The 19208-nt window shown below is 39.3% G+C and overlaps 2 protein-coding genes across 4 annotated transcripts in view; one reads left to right on the plus strand and one right to left on the minus strand.

Moving 5' to 3' along the window:
• LOC125290680 (major histocompatibility complex class I-related gene protein-like) overlaps positions 1–5219 on the minus strand; it is a 33950-nt gene extending 28731 nt beyond the window's left edge. For 2 of the 3 annotated variants that reach the window (XM_048237251.1, XM_048237249.1), the window contains exon 1: positions 5130–5219. The gene's annotated coding sequence lies outside the window, so the exon portion shown is untranslated. The remainder of the gene's footprint in view (positions 1–5129) is intronic. The other variant, XM_048237250.1, reaches the window with a different exon arrangement.
• Positions 5220–11569: 6350 nt separating this feature from the next.
• On the plus strand, positions 11570–17192 carry LOC125290676 (major histocompatibility complex class I-related gene protein-like). The gene is given in 9 exon segments (XM_048237244.1): positions 11570–11627; positions 12690–12956; positions 13049–13333; positions 13720–13865; positions 13867–14008; positions 15783–15953; positions 16166–16288; positions 16747–16794; positions 17188–17192. Coding segments are annotated over 9 exon segments (1245 nt in total).
• Positions 17193–19208: the final 2016 nt, after the last annotated feature.

Below are 19208 nucleotides of genomic sequence, written 5' to 3' on the forward strand. Positions count from 1 at the left end.
CGTTCTGTATGCTTTGAGTAGACCGAATTGGCAGTTGTGGAAAAGGAGGGACTAATTACTGAAACGAATTCCTAGGCGGAATAATGCTTCAGATAGATCTTGGACGGCATCTTGAAAATGACAAGTCTTTCAAAATGATGAACTGATACTTTAGTCTGACATATATGATTCAGTGACCTCTAAATCTGATTAAACACGAAAAACACTTTCCTAGGCTGAATAATGACATAGACATAGCCGAAATTAGCTTCTGGTGGCCATCTTGGACGCCATCTTGAAAATGACCCCTTTACTGGGGTCAGATTTTACTAGATTTTTAATATGTTATTAAGTCAAACAAATAGATATAAAAGGTTTTTCAAATGATTTTGATACCTTTAGAGAATAATGTTATCATTAGCAAAGTCTTATTCCACATTTTTAAACACAAAACGTACAGTATCCCTTTCATTTCTTATTCTATTACGAAACACAAATTTGGTTGTTCATATAATATGTAATATGTATAAATGCAGTTATATTCATATATGTAATTTGCCACCGTTGTAAAGTACTGGAAAAGTTAGACAATTTACCTTGAAAGTGCTTGAATTTGGTCTTGGAATAGGTGTACGAACCCTGAATTAATGTTAGCCTTAGCCACCAACTTACTTAGTTACGGTTTGCATTCGTACAGCAAGCATCGGTATAGTGGAGATGATGGGGAAGTAGTCACTATTGATTGTGATGATAGGGATTGCATGCTTTCAAGCTTTGATCAGAATGTCTGATGTAAATTGGATGGATGCATATTGTTTTGAATTGAGAGCAGTCAGCTCATGGTGTGATATGGCGTTCATCTGTGACGCATATTTTTGCCACTTCAATCTTGACGAAATTTGTAGTGCAGAACTTGCAGAAGTTGTGCTGTGTGTAGATTTGGTCAATTGTACTGGGAATTAATACATTAGCAAACAGCATAGCCACACATTTGCCCACTGAACTTCAACACGTAGCCTATTGAAGGCCAGGCCTATTTTCCTTTCATAGCTCCTCTCTCTGAGTCTGATGTGACGTCATGTCACATTGTCAACATAGGCGTGCATACATAGACACTAGGTGGTGCTACTTATTTTTTAATTATTAATATTATTAAGATTTTACTGAGGTCGGTTTTGAAATGATCTTTTGAAAACCTGAGCCATTAAAAACGACTGAAACAATGCCCCGAAATGAGCCACCTCCTTGCGCACACCCGACCAGCCTATCTCTCTTCCTTTGTCACGTGAACTCGCGCGGTCGCGCGCAGGGCACGCCAGATGCGCGGCGCCATAGCAGTTCAGTAAGCGTCTTCAGATAGCAGGCATGGTCGCCGACAGGCTGCTTCTCCCGTGCCCCATCAGCCAGGTGACATACAGATCAAGCAAAATCTTACAGTTTGCCCTCTAAGCCCAACATGTAATAATTTTGTTGTGCAGTAAAATGTCTCATTCAGCACCAAACAAGCATTTTTGCCGACTGGTCACCTGATAAACTAGTTAGATGAAGCTAGATAAAGTTTTACGCTGTAGCCCAAATCAATGACAGCTAACGTGATGACCACATACAAATTATTTCGGTAGATTTTGCAAATGTATGTGTTAAGAAGAACGTTTTCTGTTGTATATGTTTTGTTAGGCAACATGTATTAACACATTCATTTGTGACAGAAGAAACGGGAAGTTCCCCATTTCCTGTGAAAAATGCCCATCTGCATTCATGTAATGACAACAGTCAGTAGCCCACTATAACTCCTTCTCGTACTGTTTGGTCTCTTTATTGTCTTACAGATCAAGTAAAATCGTACAGTTTGCCCTCTAAGCCCAGCGTGTAATCATTTTGTTGTGCAGTAAAAATCAAACAACTAAGCATTTTTAGCCCGACTGGTCACCTGATAAAGTTTTACGCTGTAGCCCAAGTCAATGACAGATAGCGTGAGGACGACCACATAGGCTACAAATAATTTCGGTAGTTTGCAATTGCAAATCTATGTGTTACAGTAAGACGAACGTTTTCTGTTGTATAGGTTTTGTTAGGCAACATAAATTAACACATTTTGGTCTCTTTATTGTCTTAATTGTATATTGATTTACTAATTGTGTAGCACAAGTCAAATTTCATTCAACACATTCAATTTCATCCCCGAGCACCTGCCCCCAAAATGTCTGTGCACGCCACTGATTGTCAACATGTCTAATGCTTTTTTGAAAACTTAAGGCTTTCTTCTTCATAAAACATGCCGGACATCATTACATTTTTGTAAACATCTTTACTCATTTAGTCATTAGTAAGCTACAGGAGAGCGTCTTTTCAAAACATGACCTGCGCGAAAGACAAAAAAAAATGAATGCGTCATTGTAGCCAGCACTTCTGAAAATGCACTTCCGAATGCGTCTCTGTCCCCAGCACATTTCAAACCAAACTGACGCCCAAGCCCTTGATCCTCCTATCTCACTTTTTGACTGGTCTTATAATAAAATATTGACAAATGCCACATTAATTCCTTGATAGCGTTTCCTCTGCACTGTACCCCTGAATGATATTCTTAGGATAAGAGTCTGCTATGTAAACACGTTAAATGATGGGAAAAGGAGCAGCAGCTAAATAAAACACCTCAATCATTTGAGTTTGGAAGGACTTGCATATCTTTTTCATAATTCGAGTGGATGATCGTTCTCAGTTATTTCTTATTATTGTAGGGTAGCCTATAAATTAAACATAGCCTAACATGTTTAGATCATCTGGATGTGTTGAAAGCATGCTTTTCACAAACATGAATTTGAAAGATCAGTAGGCCTACAGCTCAGGCTCATGATGTAACAGAGCCATCTTATTCCGTTTTTTTGGGCTAGACCGTCCCATTTAAAAAAAAAAAAACGTTGGTCCAGCAAGATCCAGTCTCTGCGGTCACAGAAGACCAGTGCACTGGTCTAGCCCAAAAGAATGGAATAAGATGGCTCTGTAGGCCTACTGATCTTTCAAACCCATGTTTGTGAAAAGCCTGAATTCTCCGAAGTATTCGGGCACTGTAACGAGATACAGTTACAGTCACTTTCTCACACACACACACACACACAAACAGGAAGGTTGTGGTTATTTGACTGCTTTCATTTTGTGCATACTGTCACGTAGTCTGTGCGTGGAGTCACGTAGCTCAGACAGCTAGTTTCATGTCTCCTCCTCTCAGGGGGTTCAGCTTTGGGTGTCATTTTCATTTTTCTACCCTCAGTAAATGTCATGCTGAGGTGAGTTCAACAGGTGTCACCTTTACTTTTTACAAAGCTACTAAGCTATAGTTGCTCAGGAGCTACTCTATTGATGTTGTCTATGTGAAGAGATCAAACTCCCAATAGACTTGCTTAAAATTGTGTGTGTTTTTTTTTTTTTAATGCCTGTGCAGGTTTTAATAAGCTCTTGTAATAGGATTAAAAGGCTCTGGTAATACGCTATAATCAAAGAATGTAATTATATTTTAAGTCTGAATTTATCAATTGCCCCTGGACCCTATCATTTTGGGGGCCCAGATTTATTTTCTGTCACATTTTCTAGCAGCACCCCTACCTCCCAGCGCCCAGCCATATTGTGGTGGTGTTGAATGAATGACCAAACTACCAGTGCCTCGAGTTTACCGCTAACTAGTCAAGACAATATCACGACATCAATTGCGATTAATCAAACTTGAATATTGAATCCTGATCTTTACACTACTGTGAAAAGCCCCTGGTTACTGGTCCCTGCCTCTCTGTTTCTGGCAGACTGTGTGATAAGTCGCGTAGGCCTATGCTTCTGGCTTTTGCATGTGACCGTTTCCATCCACAACCCACAATCAGCTAGTTCAATATGACTTGTTTTCACATACGTTGCCTGACAGATGTCACGTACATCATATTTAGAAACTGTTCACATCACATTTAGTTACATTGGCTGAAATGTGCCAACGCTCACACACTATACACAAGAAGATGGATGTTTTATTTAAGCAATGCTACAATGCACGGCCCCACATTTGAGATTTATCAGTTGTGTAAGGACTCATACTCATGTGTGTGTGCGTGCGTGTGTGTGTGTGTGTGGTGTTTATTGCAGTTAGTTTATGATGAGCTTCAAATATGTCTGCATCAGGCATCTTGTCTATAGCCTACGCAGATTTTTTCAGAACCCAAAACTCTTACTGACTTACAATGTCCCTGAATAACGGCATTACATCACCATATTGATATGCAAATTAATATATCAGGGTTCCCACTCTAAGTCAGATGTAAAATTAGTATTTTCTCTGATATTCCCTGACAAAAAAAAGAATTTCCATGACTTGACAATGATTTCAGAGCACCTGCGTAGCGTAAAAAATATTTTCCTTTTTAAAAGCGGCACATGAATGCATAGGCATTGAATAAACACAGTTGGGCTACTCAAGCAAACAGTAAAGCTAATAACCAGATATATACAAATTCTGCATGGAATTATATATTGTAACGTCGGTGTCTTTTGGACTGAGTGCTAGCCTCCCAGAATGCAATGTGTGTGAATGCTGGTTTGTGTAATGTCGGTTTTAGTTAGTGTAATTGCGTTTTCCTTGTCATGTATGTGTTAGCTTGTGTAGTCTTTCTTTAGGTTTTACCTCATGTGTTTTACCCGGTGTATTGTATGTGACTACCCTGCTTGTGTATCGTGCTTGTTTTCTTGACTTCCCTTGTGTTTCCTATGTAATATTATCTTGGTGTGTCTGTGTCCCTGCTCTCGATCTCAGCTAATAAACCTTTTGATTGCACAGCTGTGTGTGTCGCTATCAAATCGTTACAATATGTATTAGGCCAATGTATTTTGGCAAGTATATTATAACTGCTACAACAAAATTCCACGATAGTCCATGACTTTGCCTCAAAAACATATAAAATGTCCTAACTTTCCATATCTAGAAGGGACTTTATAAAATTCCACGATATTCCAGACATTCCATGAGCAGTGGGAACCCTGCTATTAGAGTAAGGTGTCTTATTCTGAACAGGGCATTTGTGGACCTGAATCGTACTAGCCCCACTTTTCAGATAAAATATTTAAAGGCCTACACTGAATTCACAAAATGTTTTGTTTTTATAATTGTACCTTACCTGTATGGCAGCATGACATTTGAAGTAAAAAACACAAAAATAAAAGCGTCGTGGTCCCCAAACAATACCGGCGAGTCTCCAAACAAACGTTCGTTAAGACTGTCGAGTTACAAGTCGACCTGTGATTGAACTTCCGGGAGCTTCGAAGCTTATGCAAGACGTGACAAGTGTCCGTTGTTGCAGAGCCCGTTTCGGTCGTTGTGCCAGCCTAAAATTAATAAAATCATTCAAGTTGCTGTTTGATATTTTACGCTTGTAGCCACCATACAACCTTATTTGTAATTGCATTACGCAGCAAATGCAAAAAATCTGTTGGCAGCAACTTCATGCGAAGTGAATTGCATTAAGCAAAAAAGCCTACATATTTTTTAAAAATCCACTTGCGAGACTGGAAAGATTTTTGATCATATAGGACTGCACAGCATAGTCCTATGGAGTAAGGGAATGATGTGTTCTACATTCTGCACATTAAATATAGGCCTACTTACAGATTAACAGTGGTGAAAGCATTGCAGACTAAGCCACTGTTTACAGCATCATCGAGCAATTCTGCAGATGAAGCGTTGCAGCAGAGTCCCGGTGTTCGTGTTCACCGAGTTTTGGCTACTTTATTTTTGCTGCTATCGCGCCGCAGTGGGTCTGAAAACACGGCGTAAAAGTGTAGTTTACCAACATCCTGTCTTTCTGTAGGCTGTATCACGTGTTGGAACGTTTTTTTTTGCAGTTCAGGCATACTACTTTTCATTTCGCAGACACAGCCTTTAGACAAAGCGTGGGACTATTTCTTCCTACAAAGGCCTAATGTTTGTCAGTTATGACTTTGTTAAGCAATCAAATAACCACACAATAGCTTATTACTAATCACTTAATTCCAACTGAATGTGCCATGCCAAAACCTGAAGAATCAGGCTATCATTGCAGTTTAAAGACGCATTCATTTTGGATGAATGAACAATTTATTACAATATATTAACAGTATGCATAAACACAATGTAGAAAAATAAATAAATAAATAAAGCAAGCACTCGACAGTTTCGTTTACTTTTTAACTGCCTCACAAACGTTTCGGGCTGACGCCCTTCTTTTTCACACTAAACTATCAAGAAAGTTTAAGCACCCAGTTGAAGTAGGCCTACTATACGGTGTTGAGCGCGCTTCCTTATTTCTACATAAACATAATGTAGCCAATAGTAGGCCTAGTAGTCCAAGGAATTACCAGTGCATGAAAATGCACAATATCAGGTTAAATTCAATGATGTTTCGAACGCTATGTCAGCGATAATTATAAGATAGCAAACTTCTTTTTCATTCTTCAACCATTACTTACTTCATAATGGGCATGCGTGAATCATGCTTTATCTAATTAAAGTCCTTTGATCAATGTATAATTTCAGGTCAATGATCACGTTGATATTTTACAACAAAAACAATAGGTTCATTATACACATAAATTAGAAAGTTTAATTCAAGTAAATAACCTAACATACTAATAGGCTACTGTAGTGAAAAAATACAAATCAAATGAACAATAAATTAACAATGTTTTTCTATTATTACAGTGTATACTCACACCATTAAAACACAAGAACATGGACTAAATGGAAATACAACTGTGTGTGAGTGTATGAAAATACTTGTATGCAATTAATACAAGACTAATCTGTCGCCGCCCAGTCCAGCACATTTTTCCCACAAAAATAAGTCACGCTGAAAGGCATATATGATTCTAACTGTCTCACTGAATTGCATTATGCACACTCAATTCAAATTGGTATCTGCTAGACAACAAGTACCAAAACATGATTAGTTTATAGATTTCACATGTAAAATACATTTTATACAACCCCACCCCCATCTTGCCTGTTCATAATTCTGAGAAATTCTTGAATTGTGTGCATGTGTGCGTGTACATGTTTATGCTTATGTGTGTGTCGGTGGGTGTGTGTGAGTGTGTGTATATTATTGATAGTGCATGTGCTTGTGTGTGTGCCCTGCGTGTGTGCTTGTGTGTGTGCCGCGTGCATGCATGCGTATACATGTCTACTGTGTGAGTATGTGTCATACGTATGATTACTGTGAATGTATGTGTGTGCATGAGTCTGTTTATGCACATGTGTGCATATGGAATGGGTTAACATGACCCCTGGAGGCAAACATACAGTATGCAAAAATTGATCATCCTAGGCCCCACGGTTCTCAAGATATTCACAGAAAACTCTGTTGGTGTACGGCACAATGCGGTCACTAAATGTACACATAAATAATTTTTATTGTATGGCCCCCATGAACGAAAGTTCCACCCTTAAACTTGGCATGCATTCGGGGTGTCATAATGATCCTACACTTTCAATTTTGTGCAGTTTTGGCTGGCAGGTTTAAAAACTGTTTTCATTTGCTAGCTAGGTGATAGGTGATATTGTAGGTCTGCCCTATCTGATTTTTTTTAAAAATTGTAACAGGCCATTAGGTACAAATGTATTGCCTACTCCCACTCTACTAGCAATTGTCCGGGGAGGTCATTTTTTAGGTCGATGAGAATTAATGTAGGTAAATTGTTTTGCTGCTAAACTGCTTGGCAGATTGGAATTTCAATGTTTGCCTACTCCATTCAACTAACTGGCTTTTTATGCCAACTTGTCTTGACTGTTGCCACGAGAGAATGTTTGGAAACTTAAAGGAGAATTCCGGTGTGATATTGACCTAAAAGTGTATTGAAACATGATACCGAAAGTGTGAGCAGTATGTCTCATAGCCCCATCTCGGCTTGTCCCCTGCACTCCAAAAATCCTGGCGCTTAGTTAGCCGATGCACCAACAGCTTTTTTCAATAGTGGTGCTTTCGCATCCGGCTAGCCATGCAAATAAATCACTGTTTTACACCCATTTACGAGGCTCAATGTATCTCCACACTTCATTGGTAGACTTCTGAGGGCCCTGACATTTAAAACCAGACATTGAGAACTTTGAAAAAGCACTGGTAGTTTACTTACAAGGCCGATTTATACAAACAGTATCTTCATTAAAGTTTTAGCGTTTTGAAGCCATCTTGAATTTAGTCCACGATAAATTCGAGCAACGAGTAAGAAAATGAACAGGGTATGATAAGGGATCCAGATTCCAAAATAATTCAGTGGAAATGCATGGATTCCAGTTGCTGCTACTGGAAGAAACTAGAATCCATGCATTTCCTGAATGTTCCCTGGGGCCTCAACTAATTCTCACAATGTTTTTTTTTTTGTAATTTGTATTTTTGGTATATTTTTTATATATTGTTGTATTAAGTGTTAGTATAATTTGTATTTTGGTATATTTAGCATATTCTTTATCTTCTACTGTCCTTACTGCTTAGTTGTGTTTTATATTATATACTTTAATTACTCTTCCTGCTGTTAAAGAATGTGTTTGTGTTGTATGTATGCTGCTGCTGGGACCTTGAATTTCCCCTGGGATCAATAAAAGTATCTATCTATCTATCTATCTATCTTCTCAGTCTGTCAGTTGTGCAAGGCAGTGAGCAGAAGTCTCCAGCTGATCAGGCTCTTCTGTAACAATAGTGCTGTGGAGTGGGTGACACTCATTGTCCAAGATGTTGATCAGTTTGTTCAGGGTCCTTTTGTCAGATAGTGAAGTGATGCACTCAGTTCAGCTCCAACTACAGAGCCAGCTTTCCTTACCAACCTGTCAATTCGCTTGTCCTTCTTCCTTGTGCTTCCTCCCCAGCATACTACTGCATAGAAGTGGACGCTGGCAACAGACTGGTAGAACATCCTGAGGAGCTTACTGCACACACATTGAAGGGGACCGCATTTCCTCAGGAAAGTACAGCCTGCTCTGCTCTTTTCTTATGCGTCAGTGTTGGCTTTGGTGAGTCCAGTTTATTGTCAGGTGGAACCCAGATACTTGGGTGCTAACCACCTCCACATTGACCCCATCAATGTGGACTGGTAGCACAAGTGGGCTTAGACCTCGCGTCCACCACCTTATGTGGTCTTTGAAGTGTTAAGTTGAAGATGATTGAGTTTGCACCATTGCACAAAGTCCTCCACTGGAGCTCCTGTACTCCTCCTCCTGCCCGTTCATGATACACCCCACAAATTATCATCAGAAATCTTCTGCATGTGGCGGAGTCAGTGTTGTGGCAAGTGAGATCTGTCTTCCAAATTGAACAGGCTGTTCTCGTAATGGTTCAGTGTGTGGCCAGATCATCCTGCCCTCAAATCTGACATTCTCTGATCAGCGGACCATGTTCTGGGAATCTGTGTAGCAGATTTCATTTTGAGCAGAAGTTTGAATTGAAGAGTTTTAGTTTAAGTAAATACTTCAGTGTTGTTCAGTGATTTAAGCCATGTTCAGCTGGTCTTGGGTTTGACATTTAGTGCATGTTACGGATACACGTTGAAAGAAAAAAAAGTCTTAAACGATGACAAGGTCACTGCTGTTCTGATTGAACTGGTGCCATTTTCCTCTTTTATAGGCACAGAAGATTCAGAGAAGATAGAAGGCATCACACCATTAGAGCCAGAATCAACTTGAAAGAGAGAGGACTGCTATGACTTCAGCTGTGAAACCATAATGTGGAACTGTTCCAAATGAGAATTCTGAACTTGAGTGAAATCGTTTTATTGAAAACATAATTTTGTAATTATATAAGGACTGATTGAATGACATCCTTGAGAGGGTACTAGTTACCTCTCAACTCTAGTAAGCCTATGTTATTTTCTGTTCAAAAACAAAATGATCAGTTTTTCTAACATATTTTTATTTTTTAATATTTTACTATTAGGTTAAGTAATGCAGATATGTATGTAAAATGTGATGCATATTAATTATTGTGTGCACATGTACAGCTGCAATATCATGTTGTTTTGGTTGACACAGTTTACACTGTTTATTATTTTATTTTACACATCTTTGTTCACAAATCCTTGATGGGAAAATATGATAATTTGCCCTGACATCAAGATGCTGTTAACATTTGCACTTATAAAAAAAAGGCTATATTTTAGCGATCTGAAATGCCTGGTCATAGACAATAGGTTTAAGGCGTGTTTCCAGTCCACAATCAAATGTGATCAGACCCCGGGTGCATTGTTAAAAAGGATTGTTCTTATGTGCTGGTAATGTAATGGGTAGAGAAAATGCCTATATTAGTTTTATTTTTTTTAAAAACAGTCACCCCCTCCTATTTTTGTCATTTTATTTAGAACTAAGCTAACATTTTCATCTATTTTACTTCATGCCTGTAGATGGCACTGTGGCGCTGTTGCACCATAGTGGGTAAATGGGGAGACCGTAGCTCGAGAAATAAAGTTTGAGCAAGTTGACATTTTTCATCTCTTCACTTCGAGCACAACCCACAGTGCTATCCCAGCCTGTGGCTTAGCCATGGATTCCTTGGGTCTGGGGCTGGGTAACAGTAACACTATACTCACACCCTGAAAACACAACACTGACAAAATGAAAATACACCTTTGTATGTGTGTGTGTGTATGGAAATGTACTTTAAAGCAATACAAGAATAATCTGTGAATATACACAATGTTTTATTCAATTCAACACGAGAAACACACACAAAGGGGAAAAAACGTAATCAATGAATGGACCTGGCCGTGGCACACCTGGCTGGGGCACCTGCACCGTACGCCGGCGACCCGGGTTTGATTCCCGCCCCGTGGTCCTTTTCGGATCCCACTTCCTGTCATTCTCCACTTTCCTGTCAATTAAAGGCATAAAAGCCCCCCAAACATATACTTAATCAATGAATGGACTCTTGTAATGACCATCAAAAAACCTGATTACAGAACTCAGTGACTAGTGACTACTTATTTAGTGGCAAATGTAGACTATGGGGCAGAAGCCTTAGTCCTTTTTGTGAGATTATTTAGAAAAGGTAATAGAAATAGTACACACATCAAAACCAAAAGTTGTAACTTACCATAATTTGACACCAATCACACCCCTTTTTCTGAGAGAATCTGTCCGTAACAAATAAGCCACAAATAAATAATTCATAAACACACTCAGAGAGGGACTAAGGAATAAAATCAAACACTACCTCACCTGTAATGCCTACTCACGCAAACACACGCAAGCACACAGACATACACATGCACGTATGCACACACATACAGTACGTACACACACATGCATATTTAGTCTTGAGTAAATTTGGCTTTTCAAAATCACTGCAGACTTTACCCCAGCTATGGTCTAATAAATAAAAGGTTTTATTACAAGCAGGTTGTTGTATTATCTTACGAATGCACAATTTATAGTCCTCATAAATGTCAAAGTTCAGAGCATGCCTCTGCTATTGAACTGACTGAATGTTTACAAGATTGAAGATTTACAAACACATCGGACAGGACAAGAATAGCTGAGAAGCGGAGCAGTTTTTCATATCCGTTAATTTGTTTTATGCAGCAACTACAGTGCATCAGCATGAACAAATGCTTAATCCTGATCTACTTTCTCTCCCGTTATGGAGGGGTGAATGCAGGTGAGACTAATAATCATGTCAATCATTAAACGTTATCTTTTGTTTTTACATTCATAAATACTTATCTTCTTTGCCAGTGCCTTGCACCGAACATTTTAGATGTTTTGTAGGAAATTAACAAGCCTACTCAGTATTGTGATAGGATAATTAATTAAACTTTTATCAAGCTATGACAGCCATGTCTAGCCCACCTTTTTCACATTTGCCAGTGGCTAACAAACGCCTGCATGAAAACAAAGATGTCTGAAAAGGGTGTGCTATCTGTTCATGTTTTTAGCTGCTAAGACTATTCAACTAGTAAATGTACAGTTTGTTTCTGAGTAGCTGAGAATGACCATTTCACAAGTCCAAGTTCCACATTTTTTGAAAAGTATATGTTCATTTTGAATTTGATGCCAGCAACACATTTCAAAAAAGTTGGGACAGGGGCATGTCTACCACTGTGTTGCTTCACCTCCTCATTTAACAACATTCTGTAAATGATTAGGAACCGAGGAGCGTGAGAATGAAATGTAAATGTCTTCACAGAAACTTGGTTTTAATGGAGTGCCATCTGAGGTCCCAAATACCACCACCATCCAGTGTTGTTTTTCTCTCAAAGACAAATACTGTACTTTTGACTCCACTACATTTGAAATATGAGCATGAAGTACTCGTTACTTTTAACCAAGGCTTTGAACCGGTTCACGAAACGAAAACAAACTTTTGAACCTGCATGTGGTCACATGATGAACACTAAAGAGAGAACATAGGAACACTAAAGAGGGAGCACAGGGAGAACATAGGAACACTAAAGAGGGAGCACAGGGAGAACATACTGTAGGAACACTAGAGTAGAAAGAGAGCAGGAAAACAGGGGAGAGAGAGCAGAAAAAAATTCTGCCCTTTCACGCCAACACCTTTATTTATCAAAAGTGTTCTATTACATATAACCTTTGAGTCCCATTTTAGACCTTTGCTGTTATAATGTGTCGGTCAGAATTGCCAAAGCTCGTGTGTTTTACTCACTCAATTTTTTTTTAATTAACACCCTGTAATGTGCCTCCATCCCAAACCCTGCAGGTTCTCACTCCTTATGGATGATGGCAACATACATTAGAGGAAAGACTCCATTTCCAGAATTCACCGGATATGTGATGCTGGATGACATTATATTCGGATACTATGACTCAATCGAAAACAAAATAAAACACAGAGACATCAGTCCGGCGTCTGTCAGAGGAGCGGATACAGATGATATGAGTTTTGTTGGATACTTTGTTGGATATGTTCATGGGAGTATGAAAGATCGAGCTTCTTATCTGAAGAACTACTTTAACGACACAAATGGTAAGCTCATTGATATAAAATTTAAGAGGCATTTCAGAGTAATTGTCTGTTGGACAGTGTTCAAATGAATCTTTTCCCCATTTTTTTCACAGATATTTATGTTTTTCAAAGAGTTGCTGGATGTGAGCTACTAGACGATGAGTCCGGAGGAGTGATGATCAGTAAAGATGCTTACAATGGCGATACTGTAGAAGTCGACCATTATGATGTTGACAATGATGCTCTTCGCATTGAACGGAGGTGGTCAAATATGGAGAATGAGGGATGGACCCACAGTATGGACTTTCCCTTGCGGTACAGAATGATATACCACCCCAACTGTATCAAATTTCTCAAAAAGCATCTAGCCAAAGAAAGGAATCGTGTGCTGAAAAAAGGTATAATAATTGATTGATTGATTTCCACAGACCCAGTCAGTTCATTTCTGTCAGTGAAAACAATAAAAGTTTTTTAAAAACACATTGGCCCTTATAACAAACGTTACAATACATATATAAATAAAACAGTGTAGAGGCATACAGTCATTCTCATTGGCCACGATTGCAAGGGCATACGGTGCAGCATAGTAATTTTTAAAAATTGACCAAGAATTGGAAAGTTGGAATGTTAAATTCATGGAATACAATCCATTGGGCCAAAGTATTTTCCTGTACATTTGACATTTGTACAATACTTTGTGTTGTGTTGACACATTTGGACAGAATTACTCTCTATTTTTTTATTTTGTTTATTGTGGTCAAAACATTTTGTTTCTCTTCTACAGTTAAGCCCAGAGTCAGGGTCCTTCAGAGGGTACTACCATGCTCTGCAGGTGTTCTGTTGACCTGCCTGGCCACAGGTTTCTACCCCCGTCACATCAACCTGACCCTGCTCAGAGACGGCCAGCCTGTGTCTGACCACCAGATCACTGGGGGGGGAGCTGCTACCTAATGGAGATGAGACGTACCAGATGAGGAAGAGCCTGGAGGTCAGCGCAGAGGAACTACAGCATCACCACTACACCTGCACAGCTGAACACCTCAGCCTGGACAACAAGCTGGACATTGATTTGGGTATAACGGGTTTTGAGATGACATTAGCTCTGTGTTAAAATGGTATTTGTATTCAGTGTCCAGGGTTTCCCGCAGCACTTTGCAGTCAAGGCGGCCGCCTTGGCAAAACAAGCCTGCCACCTTAACTACGTCGTCAAAAAAAAACAAAAACGTGTTACTCTGTCCTGTTTTCTCCCTTTCATTCCAAACCGTGACCAACGCCAATCTCCCTTCTCCGCAGAACGCATTAAAAAAATAAGAAACGTGTCATGAATCGAAAAATAATCAGATTTTATAATCTTCACATATGTGATATGCCTCCGAATCAGAGCTAGTGAGCGGAGCTGAGTGGTGCAAATATCTTGCTCCTCGTTTTCAACAATAAGTCAAATCGCGAACAGCCACAGCTCCGTTTAATTGTCAGTTGTGATGAAATGCGTTCATATTCCACTTTATATGTCATAAACGTTGCAGGCCTATGGAAAGGTTTAGTGGTAGGGTTGTCCAATGATCAAGTTGTTGCTTCAATTTGTGTTTTAATTTATGCGACGCACCGATGCTGGGTTCATCCGTTTGGCGCAAGTTTAAAATGTTTAGCCGACTGCGTGATTTGTCATTTTCGTTCTAGAAGTTCCACTTTTCATGTCATGAATGTAACATGCCTATGATAAGGCTTTGCAGTTGTCCAATATGGTCAATCTATTGTCTCAATTGTGTTTCATATGACGCGCAAAAGCTACATTCATGCATTGTTTTGTTCCAGTTGAAAATGTTTCTGCGTAATTTGTCAGCTGTGATCAAATGCGTTGAATAAATTCCTGTTTTATGTCATAAATATAACATACCCATTTGGACATTTCTGGCTACGCTATATACTGTTAGAAAGGAAACTGATAAGTCAGCGTACTATTCCTACAAAACAACTAGATACTAACAATGTAGAGCAAGAATAACCATGTGGTGGTGACACTGTTCCAGTGTGTAGGGGAGATAGCAGGTGGTTGGACTGTATATTACACTATTAGGTTGCGCCGTTCAGTTTTCATGGAACACAATCAAGGAGTGCCGGCCAGAGCACTACTTAAGTCCTGAAGATGTTGAATGGGGGGTTTGGTTGGAAAGGATGACACAAGGCGGCTTGAGTAAAGTTCTTCTATTGAACTGCAGTATTTACAATACATGGGTTTGGATCTGCGTTTATGTGCTCGCGTGATCCTAAACACAACAGAAATAAATACAATAAATCAGATGCTGTCTGTGGCGTTACTAATCTCTTCACACCACACTAAGCACTATTCCAATCATTAATACACATAACTGAGGTAGATTAACTGGATTTACATTGGCAGCATGTGATCTAGGCAGGTTCGACACCAGGGGCGCCTGCAGGAATTAATGCTATGGTACGCACACCTGACCCATCGCCCCCTACGTATGCTTTCTAAATTATTAACTCCATCCCCATCAACGAACTTAGGCTATATGGCCAATATTTTTGAAATTTAACGGTCTTGGTTTTATTACCATTAATAGTAAAACAGTGCAATTACCAAAGGGCCCTTGAAATTATCTTTTTAAAGCCAAGGAGGATGGCTTGTAACGATGCTAGTTGTCAGCTCTGCCATAAGTAGTGACTGATCACATTTGCACATTTTGTTGTTTTGCACTTTCTTTTGCACTTGTTCTATAGTTTGTAATAGTCTTTGTTAAAATTGCACAAATTACACAAATATTTTGAAATATTTGTATACTGTTGTATAGTTTGTTTGGTGTTATTACTGTTCTTTGTGTACAGAGTCTGTAGTGTATCGCACAAACAAGACACCAACACCACCCCCGCCCCCACACCGGTCGGACGGCAACCGATACCAGACCCCCACCTCCCCCCGCTCGGACGGCAACCGATACCAGACCCCCGACCTACGACCTACCACCTTGACTAACACATTTCCTGCGGGAAACCCTGGTGTCTCTCGTCTCCATTGGTTTAGGTATTGAATGGACTGGCATAGTAGGAATATGCTTTAAAGTGAGTTGGGTATTGAATAGACTTGCATATAGGAATATGCTTTAAAGTGAGTTGGGTATTGAATAGACTGGCTTTTAAGGAATATGCTTTAAAGTGAGTTGAAACTTTTGATGTGCGTGTTCAGTGTTCCTGATTTGCTTTTTTGGCAGAGCGAGATTGGGACTTGGTAACTACACCCATCATGTCCTCTGCACTGGTGACTGTGTTGGCTGTGTGCTGCCTGGTTGGAGCTGGTATCGGGGTCATTATCAGGTGGAGGAGGAAGTGTGCAGGTAAATTGTTTGCTGCTAAACTGTAGCAGATTAGGTACAATGTTTTGCCTACTCCATTCGACTAACTGGCTATTATGCCATCTTGTCTTGACTGTTGCCACGAGAGAATGTTTGGAAACTTAATATCGAGTTTTTCCTCCTCTAATGTGGGAGAAAATATTCATAATATAATTTACTTGTAAACCAAAATATGCAACTGCATGGGAATTTCTAATATGTATGTGCCACTGTCTGTCTATCTCTCTCATAATGGGCCCTATTTTTGACCTGGAGCATGGCAGAAAACAGGTTATTTTCCCTGTGCAACGTATACAGTAAACTGTTATTTTATAATATGATTTACTTATTGTTTACTTAATTACGTGCCACTGTCTCTCACCTCCACACAGTTTTTGAGATGCTGTGTTCAGTATCACAACAGATCTCTTTTCTGACTCAATTGTGTCTCTGTGTTCCAGATAAGGGCTCCCAGACTGCTGTGTCGAGTAACTACTCAGCTGCCTCAAGTGAGTATGTCAAAGAGAGAATAACAACACTCCACCACCCTCAACCGCACACTGCAGTCAAAACACCAATTAAACACACAGCTCCGCTGATGTAAACATCAATTAAACACACAGCTCAGCTGATGTAAACACCAATTAAACACACAGCTCAGCTGATGTAAACACCAATTAAACACACACCTCAGCTGATGTAAACACCAACAGCTCAGCTGATGTAAACTTGTTTCACCAATTAAACACACAGCTCAGCTGATGTAAACTTGTTTCACCAATTAAACACACAGCTCAGCTGATGTAAACTTGTTTCACCAGTTTCAGAGGTTGTGCCCTGTGTTTCAGTGTGTGTAGATCATTCTGCCCTCAATATCTGACATTCTCATGTCATTCTTTCAGTATGAGCAGAAGAGTTTGAGTTTGTTTTATAAGAGTTTTAGTTTGAGTAAATCAAATAATTAAGTGTTCAGTGAATTAAGCCACATTCGACTGGTCTTGGGTTTGACATTCAGTGCATTTTGCAGATACATGTTGATAGAACAACGTTTTAAACCATAGCAAGGTCACTGCTGTTCTGACTGAACTGGAGGGTATTCCATCAACCTCGCTAATGAAGGCGGCGCTTAACAGAAATAGCCTGGCTTGAACTAGCGTAGACTTTCACTTGGGGCTGAAGCCGTTCCATTAACTAAAGTTAGTGGCATCTTGGCCTCGTTTATTCAAGCGCGGTTTAGGTCAGCTTCATCTCTGCTCGTGCACGAGGTAGAAAAGTAGACCAAAACAGTAGATTGAGGAAAAGAGGATTTATGTCGTGAAATTAAGACAATACTACACGATTTCTGTTCGATTTGCAAGCGCCCTCTACAGGATTTTCATCGAAAGTCATCAAATTTAACATCGAGAGAAAAAAATCGATAGGCTAGATAGATAGTTGCCTACAGAAATTGGAGAATAATGAAAGCATACATTTAAAACAACAATGCTAATGGTTTGAAATCAATTGCGAGTTTGATTGTCTTCACTCAAAACGAGTGAATAAATAAATATAAACTCAAAAACAACTTTGGCATAATGGCTATTCAAAACTATCTATACATTCTTAGATTAAAAGGGTTCACTCTAAATTATTGTCTAGGTGTAGGTGGTCATAAAATCAATGAGTATCAACGTAATATAGCATATTGTCTCTCACATGTCCCAAAGTGTTTGAAAAATATTTATCTAAAATGCAATGGGTTTTAATTTGTCATTTAGGCCTAATATTTAATCTGTGTAGCACACAGTTGATTTGACATTCATGAACAATCGTCAACACATGAAGCAGTTTTAATTATTAGCTGCCTATAGGCCTACAGGCTACAGAATTATCCTACGGCTTGCATCAGATATAATATAGCCCACTGGCATAGCATAATTTACTGTCACTGAACAGCCTACCAAATGTGCATGACCCTTTATCAACAGTAGGACATGTCTTTCATTAAAGAGTTTAACTAAAAATGGTATTTTCAAGGTGATAAGCTATGTAGCCTAAATACTTCGCATGGGAAGCGGACCTGTGAACACGCAAGAATATAATTCCTTTCCCATGCTTTCTCGCTACGCGTTACACCATCACAGAACGTAAATGACACAGAGTAGCGAGTTTCCTCGAACCACACGCATGTCAAGTGAAAACATTTTAAGTCGCATAATCTTCATAAATTCTTTGGAGCTAGTGAATGTGTAAATCCATGCTTGGTGACACTGTCGAAAAAAAAAACCTTTCTAAGTCTATTTTTGAAGTTGTAGTCTACAGGTGACGAAACCACAGGTTGACGGAACCATCTTTTTGGACTCGTTTTCTGACTAATTGTTTTTTTTTGCAACACAGCTTAATTTAGCTTGAAAGTTAACCTGCTACGGACTAGGTTAGTTCTATAAATTCCCATAGTTACCAAGCTGGGATTCACGTTAACCTCACTAATGGAACGGAACTCTCACTAAAATTAGCGAGACTTATCGAAATAAGCCAGGTTTGGCCTTTAGCGAGGTTGATGGAATACCCCCCTGGTGGCATTTTCCTATTTTACAGGCACAAATGATTCAGAGAAGGCTGAAGAAATCACACCATTAGAGCCAAAACTATCTTGAAAGAGAGGACTGCTATGACTTCAGCTGTGACATCCTAATGTGGAACTGTTCCAAATGAGAATTCTGAACTTCAGAGTGAAATTGTGTAGTTGAAAACATATTTCTGTAATTATATGAGAGGTAGTTGAACCATGTTGCAGTGATGTATTTGAAATCCATGAGAGAGTAGTTATCTCTCAACTCTAGCACCACTACAAACACTACACATGAGCTATTCTAATCTAGACTCAGTCTAGTAACTATGTAATGTTGAATTTAGAGAGGTGGACCCCATGTGATGGTGTTTG

This window comes from Alosa alosa, unplaced genomic scaffold (assembly GCF_017589495.1).
Source record: "Alosa alosa isolate M-15738 ecotype Scorff River unplaced genomic scaffold, AALO_Geno_1.1 AALO_1.0_unplaced_8, whole genome shotgun sequence".
Lineage (NCBI taxonomy): Eukaryota > Metazoa > Chordata > Actinopteri > Clupeiformes > Clupeidae > Alosa > Alosa alosa.